The sequence below is a fragment of the Falco cherrug genome, chromosome 4, assembly GCF_023634085.1.
Source record: "Falco cherrug isolate bFalChe1 chromosome 4, bFalChe1.pri, whole genome shotgun sequence".
NCBI classification, from domain to species: domain Eukaryota; kingdom Metazoa; phylum Chordata; class Aves; order Falconiformes; family Falconidae; genus Falco; species Falco cherrug.
This window is the reverse complement of record NC_073700.1, coordinates 72,422,212-72,444,752: the sequence shown is the minus strand read 5'-3', so window position 1 is coordinate 72,444,752 and position 22,541 is coordinate 72,422,212. Positions and strand designations below refer to the sequence as shown.

General features: G+C 37.6%; 1 protein-coding gene across 5 annotated transcripts in view; it reads left to right on the top strand.

The window, feature by feature from the left end:
• The window catches only part of CACNB2 (calcium voltage-gated channel auxiliary subunit beta 2), a 255,148-nt gene that overhangs the window by 89,965 nt on the left and 142,642 nt on the right, over positions 1–22,541 (top strand). Inside the window, exon 1 of one of the 5 annotated variants that reach the window (XM_027800534.2) lies at positions 2,770–3,558. The exons of the other annotated variants lie outside the window; for them this stretch is intronic. Within the exon in view, the coding sequence (XP_027656335.1) occupies positions 3,478–3,558 (81 nt within the window). The 5' untranslated portion in view covers positions 2,770–3,477. Of the gene's footprint in view, positions 1–2,769; positions 3,559–22,541 lie in introns of those variants that run through there. 5 annotated transcript variants of the gene reach the window in all.

Here is a 22,541-nt window from a genome sequence, read left to right as displayed (position 1 = left end):
CTTACGCATTTTTCAGGTTTGTTTGTTGGGTTTTTTTGAAGGGGGAGGCCTTTATTTGGCCATCTTTAATTACACTGCTACCTCAGAGAATTTTTACTCTTTCTGCCTTTCAGTATCAGTTTCTAAAATTTATAGTTTCTTTCTCAGGACAGGGAATATTTATCTTTTCATACAGCAAATATAAAAAATCTTTTCTCTATGAAAAGATAAACCATTGTCAGTATGAAGTATTTCTCTGATTAGGACTGAACCGTAGGTATTTCCTCTGACTTGTTTCAGTCAGAAGTTGACATATTAGATGTTTGAATAAACCTTTTCCCAGTGATGCAGCAGCTTGTCCAGATGGGAAAATCATCTTAGGGAAGCTGCATAAATGCTGAGCTTCTGTTTGCCATTGTGCATCTGTTAACCTGGTACATCATGAGTGACTGGTTAATGGCTTGTTGGCAAGCAATTCTGTAGTCAGCATGAACAACAAAGGGGATAATAGGTGTCTTTTTTAATTCAAGTAAAGATTAATCCAAGAACAGTTTGCCTCACTGGTGAAAATCAATGCCAGAGCTGTTCTGAGACTGAGTAAAGTTATTTTGGATGTTGTATGAGAGAACAGTTACAAGATTTTGGAGAGTCTATTTAACCCAAAAGTGCTGCATAGTTTAGGAAGATAGATACAGGTGTGCATATAACTATATGAATCTTGACATTTTCCTACATGGGTGGATTATGCAATTCATAGAAGAACGTACATGACCTTGTATTTTAATGTTCATCCTTGTAGTTTTCACTGAAACTTTCAAAATATATGTATTTCATAAATGGTCTCCTTGTTTAAAGGATGACATGAAAAGTACTACTGTAATTTGGGGATACAAATACATGTACAACTTTGAGCTTCACTGAAGTAAGCAAGTTCCACCTGCTGTGTTCTAACATTCTCTTCCCTGGAATGTGTGTTGACCTGTGATTTATAGAACCTATGTCCTGATGTAAGGCTGCCAACATACAGTAGTACAGTGTTGCAAAATTTTGTTCTGTAATATCCAAAGTATTCTAAATGTCAGTATTTTTGAAAAGGCTAAACTTTTTTTTTTTTTTTCAAATATAGACAAAATTTAATAGTTGCATTCTTTGATTTATTTTTTTTTCCAGAAGTGAATTACTTTTCCTTAACTCTGGCAGGATTTCTGCCTACTAGATTATATTTAAATCTACAGTAGAATAATGATGTTTGTCTTAAATGAAAATCTTACAGTTAAACTACCCAGTAATTCATGCTGTCTCAAATAGATGGTTCTACTTCATCCACTTCTTGAGTTTTTTTAGCTGCTGATTTCCTAGATATGAATCAAGGTCTACAGATTCTTCAAGTTAAAGCTACCAGTATGTCACTAACGGATAATGTTTCAGCTCCATGAGACTGGGTGGGCTTAGAAATAGGGGAATCCATTGAAAAACTGTGCATACAAGCCTTCATGCCAGCATATGCAAAGCAGAGTGCACCAGACTTGTTCCAGTTACCTTCAGTGTGGACTAGAAATCTGCAGAAGACTGTAATTATTTTGAAATTGGATGGTTATTTCCACTGAAAAATACATGTATTTTGCTTTTCTGTCTGTCCCAATCAGGGTAAATGGTTTCTAGAGCTTCTTTTAACAAAATAAAAAGTTTATGCTGTCATCTGGGAAAAGATCTTAATATTACTTCAATACCTGCAAACAAATTATGGACCAGCCACACGCTGAATTTGTGAAAGCATGACCTCATTGCATTTACACAAATACATTAAATAATGAGTGTAAAGTGACAGATGATGCTTGGAGCATAATCTAGGTCTGTATCGTAAGTAGATAATATTAAGTTATTATTTAGGAAGTCCTAGAAAAATGGTGTGTTGTAATGCAGACTGCATCTCTGTGTTAACATTCACAGTGTCTGTCAGCTGGACTTAACTGAATGTTGCACATTTTTCATTGTTTTTTATCATCTCGCCCCCTCACTTCCTTTGTTCCATCAGTCTCCTTTTGTATTTTAATCACTGTTTTCTTCTTTTCAAGATTCAATACCACAGTTTTATGATGGCACTGTGATTTTATAATATGTCCTACTTTTTAACTTGATAGCTCATGTTTGTGTTTAAATAAATGAATATATATATATATCTGAATATAGTTCAGGCAGGTCATTTTCTCATACATTTAATGATACGGTTTTGAAAAGATCCCAGCAGCAGGATTTGCAGGTGTTACCCTGGGGAAGGGTGGTACTTGTCACAAGTTCAGTGCTTAGATGCCACACAGTGATACTTGTACTGGATCCATATTTGAGGAGCAGCAACCAGGTATACTGAGCACTTCAGGTACATAGTGCCCCTCTTTGATACACCATGCTTCCTGGTGAATTCATGAGACTCCAGCAAACTCGTCCATCAGGAAATGGTTTGAAACATTCCCCTGGAACTTCCTGCAGCTATTAAAACCAGTATCCTTTTCCCCTTTCTCTCTTTAAAGACAGCACAGTCTAGCTCGTTTTCACTGTACTGTTTCTCTTAAAACGGACTGTTCCAAATGCTGTTATACTGTGCGGTGAAGCATAAGTATTTTGCAAATGGTACTGGCCCGCGTGCTGAGTGAGGAAGCAGAGGTCTTCCTGTATAATCCGATTTCAATCAACTCTCTCTAATCACTACTGATAGTTGCAAAATTTAGCCTGGATCTGCTCTGGTAATCTAGATTGACAGGAGGTAAAAGTAAAGGGACAGAAGGGCAGAGGAACAAAGAGAAATGAGCAGGGACAGTGTTTTTCTGCTCTTGCTTCTCCTTCTGGGACGCGTGTCTGTGCTGGCAGGTGTGCTCAGTGCTGCGGCAGGGTGCTAGGACAACAGGTGCTCTCTGTGGGACTGGAGCAGCAGCTGCCACACCACAGGTGTGCTCGGCACAACAGGTACCTGTGTGACCTGTTGACATGCATTATTTATTGACACTGAGATCCTAAGCCTCTTTATTGCTCAGAAGATCCTAGGGTCCTGAAATATTCAGGCACAGCAGCAGTTAAACGGTGCAGCCAGCAGCCGGGTGCCTCCGACATCCTCTGAAGGCAAGTGGCTTCCAGTGTTGGGCTTCGTTCTCCTGCAAGCTTGGTGCTTGGGTGGAAGCTCCGTGGGTAACTGGGCTCTGCATTTTCCCAGCGGAAGGGTGAAGTGTCTGTGAGAGTGGGTCCTTTTGACTTTCGGTTTTAACTTGCCCAAGAGAAAAGCCAACTCTGGATTTCATGGATATACAGAAATACAGGCAACTGCTACTGAAGACAGATATTTTGCAAAGATTTGTCTCTGTTTGACTGGAGTGTACATCAGGAAGAAAAATGACTTTTTTTATTGTTACCTGACCACATGCTCAGTGTGCCTGTGTCAGCCAGGCTAAGGGACTGCACACCCTAGGGTAATAGAGGCACCTGGACTACCCCTCCATCTGACTTTCCATGCTGGTGGGGCTGTTATTGGTCGTCTCAGCATTGCATGTTGCCATGCTAAAAACACCCAAGGCTAAAAATGTGTCCTGGGTAAGTATAAAAGGATGAACAAAGTTTATATCAATATGCATTTTTTCAGATACATGTGAATATGCTTCTCTATTTCTATATGTAGAAGTACAAACTTACATAGACTGAGGTGTAAGGTAGATGAAAAAATTGGAAGTGTTTAAATGCCATAATTATTTATTTTTTTTCTAAGAATTAAGAAAAATAAAAAATCTGTTCATTGGTACGCCTGTATTTTGAAGGAACTGTATTTGGAAATACTAAAATTATAGATTTCCACCTTGGTTTTGATACATACTTTTCACCAATACTGGTAAAGGGTTTGTGCTCCATACTTTTTAAATCGATTGCAAAACTGGTGTAGCTTTCAGGGTGCAGAATAAAGGCCTTAAGCATAAGGTTTAAAGATCTAAAGAGGATTAATTATTTTAATTTTTGATTATGTTTTAATTTCTGGATTTATATATTTCAAGGATTTGTGACTGTAGGTATTCTTGTGTGTAGTATATCCACACCTTCAAACCTTATTGAAAAAGTCCCAGTAATTGTTTCAGTACTTTGTAATAAGTTTTAACACGCAGTGGGATGAGGGAGTCTGCGTTAAGTGTCTTTTCTGTTGACTTTTTTCTTTTTTACTAAGAAAATACATTGCTGTGTTGTCCTTATACATTATTTCTGTGTCAGAAACTAGGATTCCCTGTTGGGGAATAAGGTAAGCCATGAAATATAATTCCAGAGTAAGTAACATTGCCCTTTCCTGACCCCCATCATGTATGATTATATAACACTGCTAGTGCACAGCCTGCTTTACCAAGCAAGCAGAATATCCTCAAACCCCAGTTCCACGCAGAGACTTGGGCATGCTGGTGACTGCTCAGTAGATAGCTTTAGGGCTTCCTCAGTGACCTCCCTGAGCCCCAGATCTTGCCCCAACAGTGCTGCCTGTAATTTCATTACGTTTTCTACAGTACTGGGGTTGTTTGGGAATAAGGGACGTGAGGATACAGATACCTTCCCTTCCCTGTGACTGGTCAGTGATTAATAGCTATGAACAAGTGTTGGTTCAGGTCACTTAGAAATTTATGTGTGCCCATGAAGCAGGTTGTGTTAGTATATAGTTGAAGTTGATAAATGTTTGTATCCCCCAACTTAGGTACTGGGGGATAAACTGCTCACATACACAGTGTGTCTTCCTGGAGGTAGAAATCTTGTATGTTTGCAGCTGTGATTGTCTACAGGTTTAGGCATTTAAAATAGCTGTTTCTGGGGATTATGTTGGAGAACGCCAAGGTACTGACTCTTACCCATAGTTTTGCATTGTGGAGTAATCACCAAGAATAAAAAAAAAAAAGACCTCTCTCCTCCTCCATACTTTCACTACCAGCTTGCAAATGAAAGGAAATAGATATACTATGTCATGAAAATAGTAAATTTTGTTAATAATTTCAATTGAATGATTGGTACAGAGTTCTTCTATCATGTCATAGCCCTGTGTTGCAGACATTAATGACCTTTAATTGTTTCACTAAACCCATAGTTGCACATGTGAAATGTATAAACTATAACCTGATTTGAAAATTCAAGTGCAAAAATGGCAATTTACATGATTGCAATTGCATGCTATATAAAGAAACAGATGCAGCATCCAAACAACTGTAGCTTTTGGGATTACTTCTACTTTATGTAACCTTTCCCCCCTTCAAAAATAAATAAATAAATAAACCTGCAAAAGAGATTTGTAAGGATTTCTGACTTAATTTTGAATTAAGTATATTCTGTTAGTAGTTGATGGTTATGACTAGATATCTGTTTGAGACACAGAGAGCAAAAGGAACACAATCATAGTTCTATAAAAAGATGGAGATAGGTTTATGTAATTCTTGCATTCACCTCTTTCCCTTTGGGTTTCTGGAAGGGTGGGGAGGGGGTGTTTAATCACTTAATCACTCTTTGACAATGTAATATTAACATTATTCACTGCTAAGTGATGGAAGGTATGATTTCCTTAGTAAATACAAAGATAATTTTGTGCCTAGTATTTTAACTTTAAAAATAATAATATCAGAATAGCTATTGCACTGAGGATGTTTAAAGCAAGTAATGAGAATTTTTCAGAACACAAAAGTGATTATTTTTTTGTGTGTGTGCTCTAATGTTTTGAAAACCCAACATAACCTGCAATGAAGTACAAAGGCACCTTACAGGATCAGATACCTGCTCAAAGTATCACTTGGTTTAAATCCCAACAAGTGGAGATTATCTTGAACTCCCTGAAAATCTACTATTTGACTCTGGAAGTTTTATCTGTCTGGTAATTTGATCTTGACCTTTGTGCAAACTCAGTGAAAATATGAGGTCCAAGTCCGAATCACAAGGATGAGTGCAAAAAAGAAAAAAAAAATTGGCTATAATATAGCAAAGCACTCAACATCTGCTGAAATTTCTCATGTGCTTAAAACTGAAGACTGGTCAACCACTTTGCTGAATCAGTGTGTTTGCTAATTTTATGTTTTTCTGTAATTAAAGTTGGTATTTGATCCTTGTGTCTTTAGCATACAAGTTCCTAAGGACAGAAACCACGCCATGCCGGTGTATCTTTGTACGAAAGACTGCTACCTGCATATTTTGTATTTCCCCTTTAAGGTGTACCTGGGTGCCTTCCCCTGTGAAAAAACCCTGCTACAGTATTTAAAACCTAGGCAGCTTCTGGGACATTTGCCAACATTTTGCACCACTGTGTCTGACAGACCCCTGGCTGCTGCAAAGATCCTCACCTCAGAAATAGAAAGGCTGAGAAATTAATTTCTCATGTCTTTAAAGACCTGAGGAATCAACAACTTAGTGGATTGTTTCTTCCCTAAAAGCTCTGTAGATTCTTTTTGATAGATCTGCATGGCTTTAATACAGGCTCTGGGGTTTCCAGACATGTGAATTAAAGCCTTGGTTTTCTGCATGCAGTCTTGAGGAGTGTTGGCCACTTAGGCACAAGATGTGTGGCTTTTTAAGTTCAATAAATGGCCATGGGGGAGCTGCAGTGACTTTAGTTTTAAATTACTTAGAGAATATTTTCACTTATCTCTCTAAAGGCTGTTGGTGCTGCCACATGTGAATCTTCCTGAAAGTTACTGGGAAGAACTAAGGCCGACCTAGACAAGTTGAATGTAAAATCTGTTTATCATCTAATGCCTTGCTTTTTTTTAATATTTGATTTGCAAAATGCACCCATTTAATTATCCCTAATGGAATATTTTTTTAAAAAAATTGACTCCTGTGTACATGAATGGAATTTTTATTTCCTATGGAAGCAAATTTATTGTTTGTTACTTTATGTAGATAGAAGCAATCCTGTCCTTGAGCTCTGGGAAAACTGCAGTAGGACCTACACCTGTGAAAAAGCCAGGAGATTACAATAAATGCAGCTATGGGACATGGTGGGGGTTTGTAAACTGTGTTTTTTACCCAAGCAGCAAATTATGGTGAGATTTGAGCTTAAAGGAACTTCCAAATTTGAAATATGAAAGTACCATAGGATCTTCAAAATACTGCTTTATGCCTATTAATGAAAGGTTTTTTTCCCTATATTTCCTGTAAACTGTTTAGCCAGTCTGTTATACTCGTATATTACAGGAGTGAACACTTTTTAAGTATTCTGTGAAAGACATTTAATTTTGTACCTGATGTAATCAGCATGACCTTACAGAGTTCGAGATATTTTCCTATCCAGACATCCACTGCCCTTTGGAGCTGTACAAGCCCTGCTGGAGGGCTGCAAACCTTGACTCCACGCCAAGGCAACCTACTGAATAGAAAGGTCATTGAGCCACAGTTACCCAAAAATAATTCTAGCTCTTTAGCTGAAAGGCTTGGAGCCTCCTGCTCTGCTCTGTTCTCAGGAGTTGTAGATTGTGGTACCCACTACAAAAAAAGAACAAAGTCTCTGTGCCGCTTCGGTAGAGTAACTCTTCTTCCCTGAAAAGACAAGTTTGGGTGGGAAGGAAATTTGCTGCATTGCTATTACCATAAGTAAGGATGCTTAAGAGTGCATACACAGTGTGTTTCTGCCTTTATTAATATTTAAATTGAGTCGTCATTGTTGGTATTCAAGAAAGAAATCTTCTTGACTGCAAAGTATCCATTATCTCTGTCCTCTTACTTATTAACGCTCTTTGTCACACACCTGGTATCACTCAAATTCCAAGGAGTGGAATTTACAGAGGAGGAAGACTGACTTTTATGTAATTAACTAAATTACAATTCCTGGTAAATTCCCTGAGCTAGTAAAAAGGTCTGATATTTATATCTCACTTTATTACTTAAGAAGTTACATGGTGGCACACATAGTGTTATAGTGGTACAGAAAGTGAGGAATGAAAGAAGAAAAATGGGATGTAAATAGTGAAATATGCTTGTTCCAGCTCAGAATGTTTCAAGAAAGGATGGGATATCTGTGGAAAATGTAAAGAATAGTTCAGTTGTATTTATCTGGAAATTCTTGAAATATGGAGTAACTTGAAAAAAAATGGAGGATTAAATGGTGAAAGAGAAAAGGAGAGAAGATACAATTATAAGGGAGAAAAGGGAGATAAAGGGAAAGACAAACTAGAGCTTTGAATCTTAAGAGATGTGATAGTATTGGAAAGGAAGGATTAAACAAATGCAGAAACACCAAGAGGATGGTGTGGTTACATTGAGTTCTATTTTTGTGTCTGCATTTGGGGTCAACTTGAAAATAGGAAATTAAACAAGTAATTTGAAGAATAGACAGTGGAAAAAGCTTCAAAATAATTGGAAAATTATCTGAGCATGGGTTTACCCTGAAATATTGACGATAATGATAATACAAATGAAATTCGCTGTGTTTCTAACAGAGGGGACAAAAGGTCCCCTCGGATGAGTTCTTTTTGTTTCAGGTTCTCGGGGTACGTGGATGAGAGGAAAGCTTAGATAGAAGCACTTGCTATTTACAGGCATGCTATTACTCTGGTTTGGATTAGTATCGATCTTGTGAAGAGACTGTGAAAGTGGATTTAGTCAGGAAATACTAAAGATGGAAATGTCACCTACCTGTGGAACAATAATAAAGATATTGTGCATTTTATAGGGCTTTTTTAAGATGTTATTGAAAGAGGGTAGACAAGGATCTGATGGAAGGTGTAAGTTGAGAACTGCTGACTGCAGCAGTATCCCTGTGGGCTTAAAGATGCATCCATGCAGTAATGGGAGTAGTCTATGGCACAAGAAACAATTGATTACGCAACCCTGGTTTGCATGGAGGACTTCATCCTTCGATAAATCATGGCTTTTGACATTTAAAGACCGACATAGCTGAAACAGCTGTAGATATTTTTGGCTGAAACACACCATTATTGGCAAAAATCCCCATAACCAACCAACAAAACAAAAAGAAAAAAATCTCATGTTTGTTATATTTCTTTTCAGTAAATCAGCAGGATGCTGTTTTGATTCTGTCGTGGCATAAGTAATGTGTTAATGTGGTACTCCTTCTGTCCAGTAATCACGGACTGAAATGACAGTGCCATTTGCTTTCTTTCTGGTTGTTATCAAGTCCTCAGTTTCTATTGCAGAGAGCTCTGAGCATTCTTTGGTGATAGAGCAAGCTTCCTCAGTGAAGTTCTGATGAGGACTTTGGCTCTCTCCACTGGCAGCCCAGTTTTTTTCCTGTTAATAGAGGCAGGCCTGGGTTGCCTCCATCCTTCAGAGGCAAACCTGTGGGAAAGCTCCTGCAGCTGCCAGATTGTCTTCCTTTGCTTGCACAGGACTCAAGTGGTGTGCTACAGAAAGTTCAGGGGATTCAAAGCACCAGGAAACAAAAGGCAAAAAGTTTAATTACATATTATCCTCTCCTCTGGTTTTTCTTGTCCTTATTTATCAGTGTAATTCCCACTGATTTGGGTTTGAGATACATGCATAATCCAATCAGCAAAAAGGACATCAGGGCATGCAGAAGTTAAAAGTAGTCTGCTGTAAGCTAGAGGTCTTCCTTCCCTTGAAATTTCTGAAGGTTTTCCCTTGAGCCAGGGGAACCAGGATTCTGCTCACATCCTTAAAGCAGCTGGGCTGTACCAGCAAACAGAGTTGCACTGATGGCAGTTTCTGTAGGCAGTAGTAGCCTGCATATGCAAGGTATCAGTCTGCTGGTACTGGGAGGCTGGGCTGGATCTGGGTGATAACCCCTGTTGATAACACTGCTTGACTCAGGCAGATTACTTGATCTTTAACATTAAGCAGTCATATTTGAACAAACATTCCAAATTGGAACCTATAATTAATTTTAGCACTTCATCTTTATGTGCAGTGTGCTGAGTTCATTAACTACCAGGCAGCAATTTTAAAGAAGCTGGAGGATAATTCATGTTAAAGGTAGAAAGTTGTTGACTGACTTCATACTGTAATGAGAAGTTCACTTTCCTATGGTGTTTTTTCTTAATAGTGTGTAGTAGCATACATAAGCCTTACCACAGATGCCTAATTGCTACTTCTAATCTCTACAGGCTTTTGTATCCACGCACATGTAACAGGGAAGGTAAGAGGAATGAGGTTTCCCCTTCTTAAGATGTAAACTTTAGGGTTTTTTTCCACTATCAAGAGTTAATAAAAAGGCAGAAGTTACCAGCTGACCCAGTCACAATCGATTTGAGCTGCCTTGAACTGTCTTGACGAAGAGAAATTTTTAGAGACCTTCAGTTTATTCTGGGATAGAGGAGAGTGTAGGAAAAAATACAAACCTGACTTTGAAGGTAATGTTGTCTGAGGTAAAGTAGAAGGTGAAATTACAGAAGAATCTGGGAATGAAAGGAAATTATGCTTGTTTTTCACAGTAATGTTTGTACTGGCCTTTGACATTTTCATCTGGATACAGGAATACCAGTCGTATATTTCGGTGGGTTAGTTATTACTGCTGTTATTTCCCTTTTTCTTTTCTAAGTTTTTTTGCCACTACTGAAATTGAAGAAGCTGGCGATATAAATCTGTGATGTGATTTTCCTGTATTTGAATTGCAAAGATTAAAGCTGACTGAGGTTGCCATTTATGACATATTGCCAGATATATCTTGCATTTCTAGAGGCATAAATGGGCCCAGAGTGTATAAAGTGTAAATGGTTTAGTTTTCCAGTGATGCATGACAAATTTAAACATGTAACTGCATAAGCATTTATGAGTTCTTTACTCAAATCATCAGTGCATTATTGGGAGAATTATTCAAAAAAATACAGTAGCCAAGGGAAATAGAAAGGGAGAAAAAAGATCAGCTGGTGGACTGAGACCATACATAGGAAGACTCTGTAAAAACTAAGAATGATGGGGAATTTTTAACCTTTTCGTGTTTGATTAATGTTCTAGATGATACAGAAAAGTTGTGTTGAACATAGTAGCTCTGTAGGTTAAGGCTGTATAATTTTCTGTTCGGATTCATCTTGCTCCCTTTTAAAAATACTTGTGCTCCTCACAGTTACTCAATTTCAGCTGGAGATCTGCTTGTGTATAGATTTTGTAATGTCCTGCAATTATTGTATACTATTGTTGTACTGTCCTTCAAGTAATGTGTAATGCTGAACAAAAATTATGCGTACAGTAAGAAAGGGTCATCAGAAATATTGAATAAATGTGTCCGTATTTTAGTCAATAAGCTTTGGATACAGTTGGTCAGAATTTCATGGAAATTTAGTATTTATATGCTCAAACTGGTCTGTTTATACTCATTCATAAGAAAATATTTGTGTCTAGCCATTAAGTATTTTATACCAAGTTCTTAAGGGCTACTGATTACACTGAAAGCCTTCCTAAGTTCCATATGCATTAGGTAGCCTGTTCTTGAAGGAAGCCAAGAACAGGATTTCCCATGTGGAAATTAGTTTTGGGTATTTAGAGTCAACCTGAATGTAGTACTCTGCAGAAAACTAAACTAAGTTAAGTATGCATTTTTATTATTTATTGTCGTAGATAGAACTATGCTAAAAATTACCACAATAAAAAAAAAAGCAACAGTTACCATACTCTCTCTGAATGATCATCAAGAATATACTTACCTAGTTACTAGGAAGTGTTATTTGTTGCTTCTTGAGGTGTAAGACATCTTCTATAGAATGAAAACAGCACAATCACTTGTTAACACAGAATATAACATTTGATTACTAGACTAGATAAATTTGTACAATGATATGCAAAGGTATATCAAACAGAAAAAAATAGATGTACAAATAACATGTGAAGAAGTTACATATGTGGAAGCATATTATGTTCCCAAGAAATGCAGTGGCAATAAACATTTCTCTCTTCCATTGTATGTGATTTCTAAATGCTTTTAATCACAAGTGAAAATATTATGGTAATGAAAGAAGAAATTCAAAAGACGTTAGGGATTCAAAATAATTCGCCCTGAAAAAACAGCAAAGAAGAAAATACAGCTGTAAAAGCTTTAGGTTTCAAGAACTGAAAAATCCAGACCTGTGCCTAGAGCCTGTCAGTGATGCCTTCTCAGCAGAGGCCTAAGGGATTGCCTTTAGGTCTGACTCCCTGCTGTCTCTGCTTCTTAATTTCCTTTGCGTCATTTTTGCATCAGTAAATAAGTATATGGCTACTATGATAGATTCAGTTCTCTTGGATACATCCAGCATATTGAATTTGTGCCCTGTTTCCAGGACAAATGCTGTTTGCTCATTGCAGCGTGTCCTGGCCACTCTTCAGGGCACATTCCGCTCTGAGACTTCTGCCACATTGTAGAACCTGTTTCTTGAATGCAAAATATTCATAACCAACTCTGGGAGAAATTTATTAAGTAAATTGAATTTGGTAGGCTTCAACAGGAACTTTGATCGTTACTATAATAATACCTTGTTATATTCAGAATTTTTAGAAAATAATAGGAGGTGCTTTGCAAGTAACACCTCAGTGTTTGCATATTCAACATTCCAAACCAGCACCATATTCTTCAGGTGTGAATTACTTTATTGCAGGGCTCATCTGTGTTAAACACTTGCAGGTTTGGGGCTTTTTCTTCCACTGGAAGACTTGCTTCCTATTTGAAATCTGCCCTGTGGCAAAGACTGAATTGCATTTTTTTAATAAGGTTTCCCTTGAGTCTTCCAGTCATTTTGAGGTTTTACTATCAGATTTCCCTCTATATGTACCCTGTGTTGAATAAAGAATTCATATGCACCATAGGAGACAATAATCAAAAGAGAAGGTCATGAAAGACATAAAGCACTGTTTAGTACACTAGGTACTCTTATTCTGAATAAGAAGAATATTTTCAAATAATATTAAATGTTCTTGAAATAAGACTAGTTAACAATTTAAGAGAGATGCATTTAAGGAACACAATCTCTCCAAGACTAAGAGAGGATGCTGTTATTAAAAAAAAGGGTGTGTAGCTGTGTTGGGTCCTTTGAGTGCACTAATATGCAATATATTATTTTACAGACTTTTTGTTTTATTGCTGCACTTCTCAGTGTGGTTTCCTGCTGTTAAACTGTAAGTGTCAGAAGTTTTAGCTTACTCTTTCTTTGGCTAACAAGGGCCATTCACTACTAAGGGACATTCAGTTGTCCTTGAAGTTCATCCCTAAAGATGCAAGAATGTCTAAAGGCATCAGGAAAACCAGAACGAAATCCCAAAAGCACAAAAGGAACAGGGAAATCAAAGCAACGTTGTCTCAGCTGTTGATACCTACCTCTTAATTTATTTCTTACTAGAAGGCAGGTCAGAAAAACTGCTTCATCTTTATAAACCATCATCTCATTCCAGTCCTAGAGCTGTTCCTGCCTATTGGTGAAAATGGAATGTTACTGGTATGCCTTGGCATAATTCTGGCCTTCGTTAGTTGTCAGATATTAGAGTGCCAGTTGATGCACTCTGCTTTAATGCAGACAGATGAATATGCAGCAGAAGCACCACGATACAACCCCCAGGTTCAAGAACTTGTCGCTTCTTCTCATGAAAAGCTTGTTTTACAGACTCAGTAGTTGGTCATATACCATGACATTTCTCACAGACCAGACAAGTAACTTTTTGGTTCTGATCTCTTTCTCTTAGGAAAGAGTGCACTTTTTTCTAACTTTTACTATACATTTTATTGTAAGGAAATTGAGGTTTTATTTAATGACCTAGTCTCTTTCTGAACAGTGATAAAACAGGACTATGTAGTACTTGGTGTGCGTAAATGCATGGAATACCATACTTGGAAGGCATGAATACACAGTGATAATCTTTGGAGGCATTATTAATAGAGAATAAAGCTAACGAGGCAAAATATAACTATAGAACATTCATTCATTTCCTCTTAAAATAACATATTTTCAGGACCAGATTTTTGTAGAGGAAGAAGAAATATAATCACCCTTTGCCAGTTAAAGCAGCTTTGCAATTCAGCAACTGATAAATTGTATTCTTTTGGGAAAAATACAAAACATATAATTTTTGTAAATTATGTAAAAAATTTGTAAAAAATGAAAATATGTTTTCAACTGTTAAAAATTACTAATGTGATATTAATGTAGTATTAATATAATACTAATGTATATAATTAGTTTCACTTAGGTAGTTTTCATTTTAAGGGTTATGACAAATTCTTGGGTCATTTAATTGTAAAATGTTTCTTGATATATCATGGAGACTTGTGTTAGATTTTTCCCATTGTAAACAGAAATTAAACAAGCTGTATGCTAGCTGTTTCAACGCTGACAACTGGGCTCTGCAAGGTCACTTACAAAAGCTCATAAACTTAATTGAGTTCTTCTATGAGCTTTGACATAAAGAATAAGTTGAAAAGTGTTGGATAGCCAGAAATTTCAAAGTGTTCCCAGCGCTACAGCCAACAACGTGGCAGGAGAGGGGGCAGGGCAGAATGGAGCGGTGTTCTTTAGTTCCTGGCAAAATGACACAAAAATAGAGCAAAATCTTTTAAGTGACTTTCCAACTTTCTTCTGAACAAACTGTACTCTTCAAGTATAATTTCAAGTGTTGTCAGCTCTGTCACATGCTTAATGGTATCATATAAGGGTAAGAAATTATCTCTGAATGTTTGATTGAAGTCAGTAAATCTACCCTGATGTAACCTCTGTGTGCTGTGTAACTGTGCAAGGGCAATGCTAGGTATAATTATGCTATAATTCTGATAAGTAAGATAACATCAGTCACACATCTTTCTACACTGTCACCAGAGCTGGCATTTCAGTCTTTTTACCTGTGTTATGGATGGCTGGGAATGTGGGCTGCACAGGAATGCATGTGTTACTGGGTCTTTCTCCATCAGATGATCTCACGTGATCAGTCAGTCACCACTGTATGCTGTTGCACTGGCAGTCTTTTCAAATAAATAAAACCAAAGTCCCACCTTTCCAGAACCCATGGGAAATGTATTTTATATCAGCAATTCCAGCAATCCAGCAATCTAGTAGCACCCCTTGGGCTGCAGTCCCTGTGTCTGTCACCCAAGTAGGGTGGCCAGGCTGTGCTGGTCTGCAGGATATGGAAGGAAACCCAAGTGGACTGTTCAGCCGGTGTGCATGACTGGAGGGAGGTTGGTGTGAGGAGGGGGGATATTTCTCTGTCTGAAGCAAATCCAGTCCCCATGCTTACCAGCATGGCTGTTTTACCCAGCACCATGAGTTCTAAGCTGTCCGTGGGAGGACCTGACCTACAGGTCTGGGGCTGCTTGATAAGCACCCTCAAAGATCATCAGTCACTGCATCAATCTGACAACCCTGATTTTCCCTTCTCTTCTCCCCAGGTCTTCTCCTTTCCCACCCTCATTCTGACCCAAATAAACAGCCCTCCCTTAATCACTGTTTTTTTTCCAATACTTCCCAACTTTGGTATGTCTGACAGTGTTGCCCAGGTAATATGGCCTTACACCACCGCACTGATGGGGCTATCTGCGCACTGTTTTACATGCATGACCAGTTCAGTGGTCACAGAGAAAGTTTCACATATTGATGGGTAAATGAGGCACTGGTACCTTTCTAAATCTGAACTGCTAGTGGGAAAACAACATGCTAAGTGATCAGATCCAAGTAAGCATGTGGGTTTTAATTTGAACTATTTTTATGGGTGATTCAAACACTTGAAGAAGTGGCTTTGCAATTGCAGCCTTTCCTGTAAATTTCCCTTAATGTCCTGGTGGCTTGGAGAGAGATTATTTTAAGAGACATTTTGTAGGTGACCTCTTCCAAAGGACAAAGTATCTGGATTGTTTTCGAAGTACTTTCCTTTGAAATCATGTTTGTAACTAAAATAAATTCTGAAAATGTGCACATGTCCTCCTTTAAAAAATATTAAATAAATCAATTATGTTGAAATCCAAAACCCAGTTGGTCTAAACTATTAAACTAGAGTAATTTTTGCATGTTCACAAGTTAAACACTGCTAGACTACCTCATGATAGTGAATTAAGGACTTCTTTTCACTTGCAGCCAATGCTTTTAACTACTGTCTTGTATCTTTTTCTGTAGATTTATTGTTGCTAAGGGAAATACTTTGAATCCTATGAGAAATGTGGTATGTTCCCACACTAATGGAAACTACTGTATTTTTGTAGTATACAGTTTTCAAGGAACTCCTCATGCTGCCAGTTACGTCATGAGTAATGAATGCATTGGCTCTGATATCTGGTGTTCTCCTAGTGACGGCGTAAACTCTGTTGTAAATATTGCATTTTTAAGGAAAAGGAATGAAAAACCTCTTTAGCAATAACTCAGGCATTCCAGATTAGTTAATTATAATGTTGTATGATTATTTTTGATCTCAGGCTCTTCTTAAAGTACTCGTAGCTGATTTATTCTTGATATATTGTAATGTGCTAGTGTCTTACTGGTGGGTTTTAGAAGTGTGGTTTTATAGCTGTTGGATAGTTAGGTTAACCATTGTATTGTTGCTACAATTGAATGGTATTACAGTTCTAAATCTGCATAGAAAATTGAACTACTGAAGGTTCAAGGCCAAATCTTATTATAGAGTGAAAAAGAGGGAAGTTAACTTTCTGCAGTTATTTCAGGTGTAATTTACATAGGAGGAGATAAATTTTAACAATGGTAATAATGTGAAACATATTTGGAAACAAAGGGTAAAATACCTCTGAAGTATGTTATGTTTTGGTGCCCATCAATCATTAATAAGAGACCTAATGGCACTGTTAAAATTGTAGTTTAGGTTGAAAGTGTTGAGACTTGCCAAACTGTGTATTTAGTAAAAATCTGTAGATAAGTCCTCATGTCTAGACAGCTAAAACTGCTTTAGTGTTTCTCACTGAAATCAGGGTCTTTTAAAACCAGACTTATGGGCATGTGCCCATAATTAACTACTTAATGCATGCATTCTCAGAGGATTTTTCTTGTATGAGTGTGCCTGACTGAAAGGAGGAGGTTGAGGAAAAACCATTCAAAACCATTGTGCTTTCAAAATGAGTGATTTCTATTATTTCGGATATCGGCTGTGAATTTGTATCAAGCTAACACAAAAATTAGCCTAGTTATATATGTTCACATCTTGTGTGGCTATAATGTGCAGAATGACCGAGAATGTAAAGTCCAAAGAGAAAAGATTCCTCCCTAAAGATGCCAAGTGTGCATTGTAGAGGAAAGGGAGAGTTTTATACCTCACTGACGCAAAGGTCTGTTTACTAAGAGGTAAGCGTGTGACTCCAAATGTAATGTTTATGGACATAACAGAGACTTTCATCTACTCTTTGGATGGGGACAAACTTGGTTCCCATTCAAGAGAGTGGTCAGGCTCTTCTCTATTTGAGGCAGAAGGAAAGGAGTTTAAGGCAAAAATAATAAACCTGTTGAAAATCTGAAAAATGAGACTGCCCATGAAAGCAAAGACATTTCAACCAGAGGGTAAAGGACATTCAGGAATGCAATTTTATTTTGAACTGGCTTGAGCTAACCGCTAGCATCTGTGGTGGGCCATTTCTCATACAAGGAGTAGGCCCGTTTGTGAGCTGGGGCCTTACAAAGCCATCAGATGCATTCCAGCTCTCTTCTGCATCATCCAGCATAGTCAGAAAAGAATTCAAGGAGAATAGAAAGTGTTTAGAGTCAGGGCTTAACTTTTAAGACTCAGAAAGACAACAAGACCTTGATCTGATCCCACACTCTTTGAGACAGTGAATGATTCCCATTATAAATTAATTTAAGGTGGGGAAAAAAAAAAAAGAAAAAGTATTCCAAAGGTCTGAACTTTTCCACCTTAACTGCCTATTGAGCTGCAGCTGCTTGGGTTACAGTAGTAAAGTAAATGAAGTCCTTTTTTTGGAGTGAAAACCAACCTATCTATCGGTCTTTCTAGCAGGAAACCACCTAGAAAGGAGAAAGGACTGTAGAGTGAAAAGACAAAAAATAAAGTTGAATTACAAAGTAATTATTAATAGGAAATGTATCTAGTAATTAAAAAAAATTACTCTACACTATTTACTGGCTCTTTCAAGGCCGTTACCAATTTCTACTTGTCTCAATGTAGAAAATATGTAGCTACTGGAAACAATTTACTTAAATAATGCATTCAGTAAAGATTTACTGTAAATTAGACAGGTGTAATACTTTGTGATCAAAGTCTGCAAGTTGTTTACAGTAATTCGTGATGCCTTTGCAATTCTATGCTTAGGGTTATTTATTTTATTCTTCCAATAATATATTTTTAATTATCTAAAATGAGAGTAAGTGGATCTTTTGCACAAAGTGTAACAACTGCAACTTCACCCAGAGCCTCCTCTAAGGGCTCAGTTCCCATTTTCCAAGTTATTCACGGCACTTTCATCCCTCGCAGGCCATGTTCTGGCATACTGTGTTCCCTAATGGTACTGAACTTACTGGTCCAGTATTACTTGAGAACTGGTCAGTTCTTTAGCTAAATGGTTGGAACTCCTCATCATTTTTACTGCCAAATTCTGCTTTCTGTTTCTGAGGGTTTTAATTTTTAATTTGCATGAGTAAGCATTGCTTCATCTGTTTACAGCTGTAAATTAGGGTAGTCAAATGCTTTTGTTTTCATGGAGCAGGGCAAATGCTGGTTATTTATGGGAATTTATCATAGCATGTAGGGTGGGGTTTGGGACTGCTTAGCGCATCCCTCAGTTCCCCTCAGGGAAGCCCCCAGGCAGTCAGCCAGTCCCGGGGGTCTCAGGTGTCTGGTGGGAAGTTCTTCCTTCATGGGTGGCCAATCCATGGTTGGAGTGGGGGATCAGAACTTTAAATCTGCTAATTTTGAAGCGATGTTAGTTATTGCCATGGTTCCCCCAGTGTGGACACTCCTGACAAGTTGTTAGTAAAGATCATCCATCATTTCAGCTTGCTTTTTCCTGGTCAGACATAACCTCCAGGTTTAGAAGCACTTCAGGTTCTGACGTTCGTGAATGTGAATTGGGGTCTCTATTCAAGGACAGGAGGTCTCACCTTCAGTGAGTTCAGAGACCCGTTTCTGGCATGTTTTAGACACCAAGCCAGCATATTAAGAAGAGCTGTATTTTTAGTCAGGATTGCTTCCTAGCAACGGACCATTTACTGTACTATGGGCTTAAAATGCTTAAAATGTATTAAATCATTCTAGCTTTCCCACTTTAACCTTGGTGGATTACACTAATGCCTCAAGGCTCTTTTCCTCTGCTACGCTATATGCCTTCCGGTACAAGGCAGCAAACTAGTGTCAGGGCCGTATTGTGCTTAACTCCAAATTATGTTAAACTTTTTTTGGCGTAAAGTTGGTAACATAATTTCTGCTTCCTTCCGATTAAGCAACTAGCTAAGTAAATATTTAAAAGTTTGAGAGACTGCTGTCCAAAAGCTGTCCTGATTTATACTTTCACAAGTTAAAAGAAGTAATTAAAATAGCTAAGTCATTTTGTAAAAGCTGTAAATAAAAATGAAGGAAAAATCAGAATGAGGATGGTTAACCTTTAAATCTGATAAATTTGCAGAATTTTTAGTTATTTCCATGGGATAGGAAGCAAATATATATTTTGCTGGTTAGATATCTGTTAAGATTATTTTTTTTTTAGTTATCTTTACTTATTTCCTTCTAAATATTTAAGATTTAGTACTGAATGATTTTCACTTTATGGTTCAATTTTGACTTTTATATTTATGTTACAGTATTGTTTTGATAGATCTTACTTCAAAAGTACTTTTGATTTTCAGCTGTAACCAGTGTGCATATCATGCTGAAGGCAAATAATAAACCTGTCTGGCTTGAGCAGCTTATTGTCTAAATAAAGCCTGTACTGTTTAAAGAGGATACTTTGACTCAAGCATTTAAATGGTCTAGACAGGATAGTGCAAGAAGGCAAAGGTCATGCAAGTCCTTCTCTTCCGTGCCCTCTCACCTTCTAAATCTTGGTTAAATATGAAGAAAATAATCCCCTTAGACAACGGATCTGCCTTTCCATTGGCACAGAGTAGTCACCTAGACTAAATAAATTATTTTACACACATGTTGATAGCTTAAAATGGTTATAGAAAGAAACAAATAATAAAAATTCAGCAAATTCTGGCTAGTGGCTACTCTTTGTAGACTTCTAAAATATCTTAAAGTTTAAATGTAGAATAGATTAACCAAAGTTCTAGAAACTTCTACATTCTTTTAATTTTTAATTTATTTTAAAGATTTGAAATATTTGGGTATTCTCTGAATAGCCAAATATTGGATATTTGAAATACCGAGTTCTCAAAGCACTTAGATATTTCTTTTAAATGGTAAAGAATATTTTTATTAATTTAGCTCTTTTAACTATATTTATGTCCCATTCAGCATTGTGGTCAATAGAATATAAATCTCCTGAGAATCAGGAATTCAATAACTTTATATTTATTAACATTTTTTGCCCTATTTTCTTTTCTAGTGTTTTCTTACTATGTCTGGGCTAAGTGTTTTTCTGTATTCCTGGAAGTTATAACCTTTATATTTACCTTGTTAGACTTCACATTTAAAATGGGAAGTAAAAGTCTTTGGGCCAATTTTGTTGTTATTTATGCATGGGTAAAGCAAATCACAGCTGTCAAGTTTTGTGCACGCCATGGAAGATGTTTATGCAAATCACTGAATAAGTCATTTTGCATGCTTAATGCAATTTTGCTTATAATAAAAAACTTCAATTTGAAAAACAAAAGTGCTGATGAAAAATGTCTGTTCACTCTGGTGGGTGAAGTCTTTTATTATGTACAGGGTAAAAATAAATTGTAAACATACCGCCCTATTATCATGTCTCAGTTCTTGCCTTGTGGGAATAAAGAGGTTATTTCTGTCTTGTTCCTTTGCTTCAGGTGCTTTTCTCTTTGATTACCAATTAATATTAACTGTGGTAATGAGTATGTAGTATGGAAGCTGAAACTGAAATCTCAGCAGTCTGGCCGATGACAGATACGTTTAACTGTTACTGAGGGAAAATAAATTATCAATGAATTCATGACACAGTTCATTACCTGGGCCCAAATAACTCTTAAGTTTCTGATGAGGGATTGTACATGTAACATAACACTCTTACTTCAGACGTTTCTTAAAACCAAGTCCTGGATTAGACATCAATTTTTAAAATACTGATTTTTTTAACCCCAAAAGATTAATTTTGTACTTGCATTTCAGTAAAAGTAAACTGAAAAAAGTAATTTTGGTGTATTCCTAGGTTTGTACAAGCCATTGCATAATGTTATAAGATACTGATTTGGCCCGTTCCCAAAAAATAATTATTTGAGAAGCTCTAACTGGGAGTGATATAACATGATCTTCACCCGTGCTTTCTGGCTTTTCGGTCTGGGAGACCAGGTGCTTGAAATCTGCTGATCTTCCCTACTTTTCATAGAGCTACATGTTCATTATTTTTATTCTTTGAACTTCTTACTTATTTGGGTCTCAGTCTTTCACGTGTTTTGTTGCAGCAGCTTGCTCCTGTTTGTGCATGGTCTGAAGCTGCCAGATGAAGTCTGGCAGGGAAACGAGTGGAGATATTCTGGGATCTCAACGCTGGGAGCTGAGCTTTTGTTTGTTTCAAGAGTAAGATGCTTTTCCCATAAGAAATTTTAGAGCCTTGCAGGAAAGAGCTTTCAGGATTGAATCTCTGGCTTTGGACTCTACCCTTGCCAGATCCTTTCCTGGATCTGGTGCTTCCTGCCCTTCATGAGCATGCGGTACCTTGGCACAGGCCTCACCTGCCTGGCACAGCTGGATGTGGATCCAGTTTAAATGGCCTGGAATGCCAGTAACTCCAGAAGTTAGTCAAGGGGGGCAGCATGGAATTCAGCCAAGTGCAGTGCAGTGGTACTCCCCTTGTGCCTTACGCTGAATGTGTGCAGCTCAGTGTAGCTGTGCCCAAATGCAGTTGGCACTGCCTGTTGTGGTGGGAGATTGTGCAGGTCAGTTCTCTAGCACTGTCTCTGAGTTACGCTTTTTTCAAGGTTGGGATAATTCAATCTAAAATTGCTGTATAATAAATATTAGGATTATGCTAGGCTTTAAACATTCCATAGTGTCTTTTATACTGTGCCAGGAAGATTTCAGCCCTTTTAAAAACTATAGTTTGGGATGTCATTTAATGCCTATTTTGTGTTAGGCTTCCAATTTTCTCTTTTACATGTATTTTGACATGAGAGAAGATGAACCTGTCAAATGCATTTCAGAGCAAAAAGGCATGCTGAAATGAAGTGTCCGTGTTGATATGGCATGGGCTGAGCAGCACTGAGCTGATGAAAACTGGTTTGGAAAGTCTAAAGTCGTATTTTTCAGGTCCTAAGTTTTCCAAGAGAGATGTCTTAATTGCAGTTTTCTGTATGCTTGAGGAATCTAAACAGTGCTTCCCTGATGGCATTGACAGTGCCCGGGCTGGCTGTGGCTGTGGGCAGGGAGCCTCTGGGGCCTCTTCCTGGCCTGTGCTGGGAGGTGCAGGATCAAATCCTTAATCTGTTCTTTTCTCCTACCTTCTACAAAGTCCTGCCATAAAGTGAGTTTATGCGGCTGGCAGCACTTGATGTTTTGATCCTTCCATATTTTGTATTGTCCCA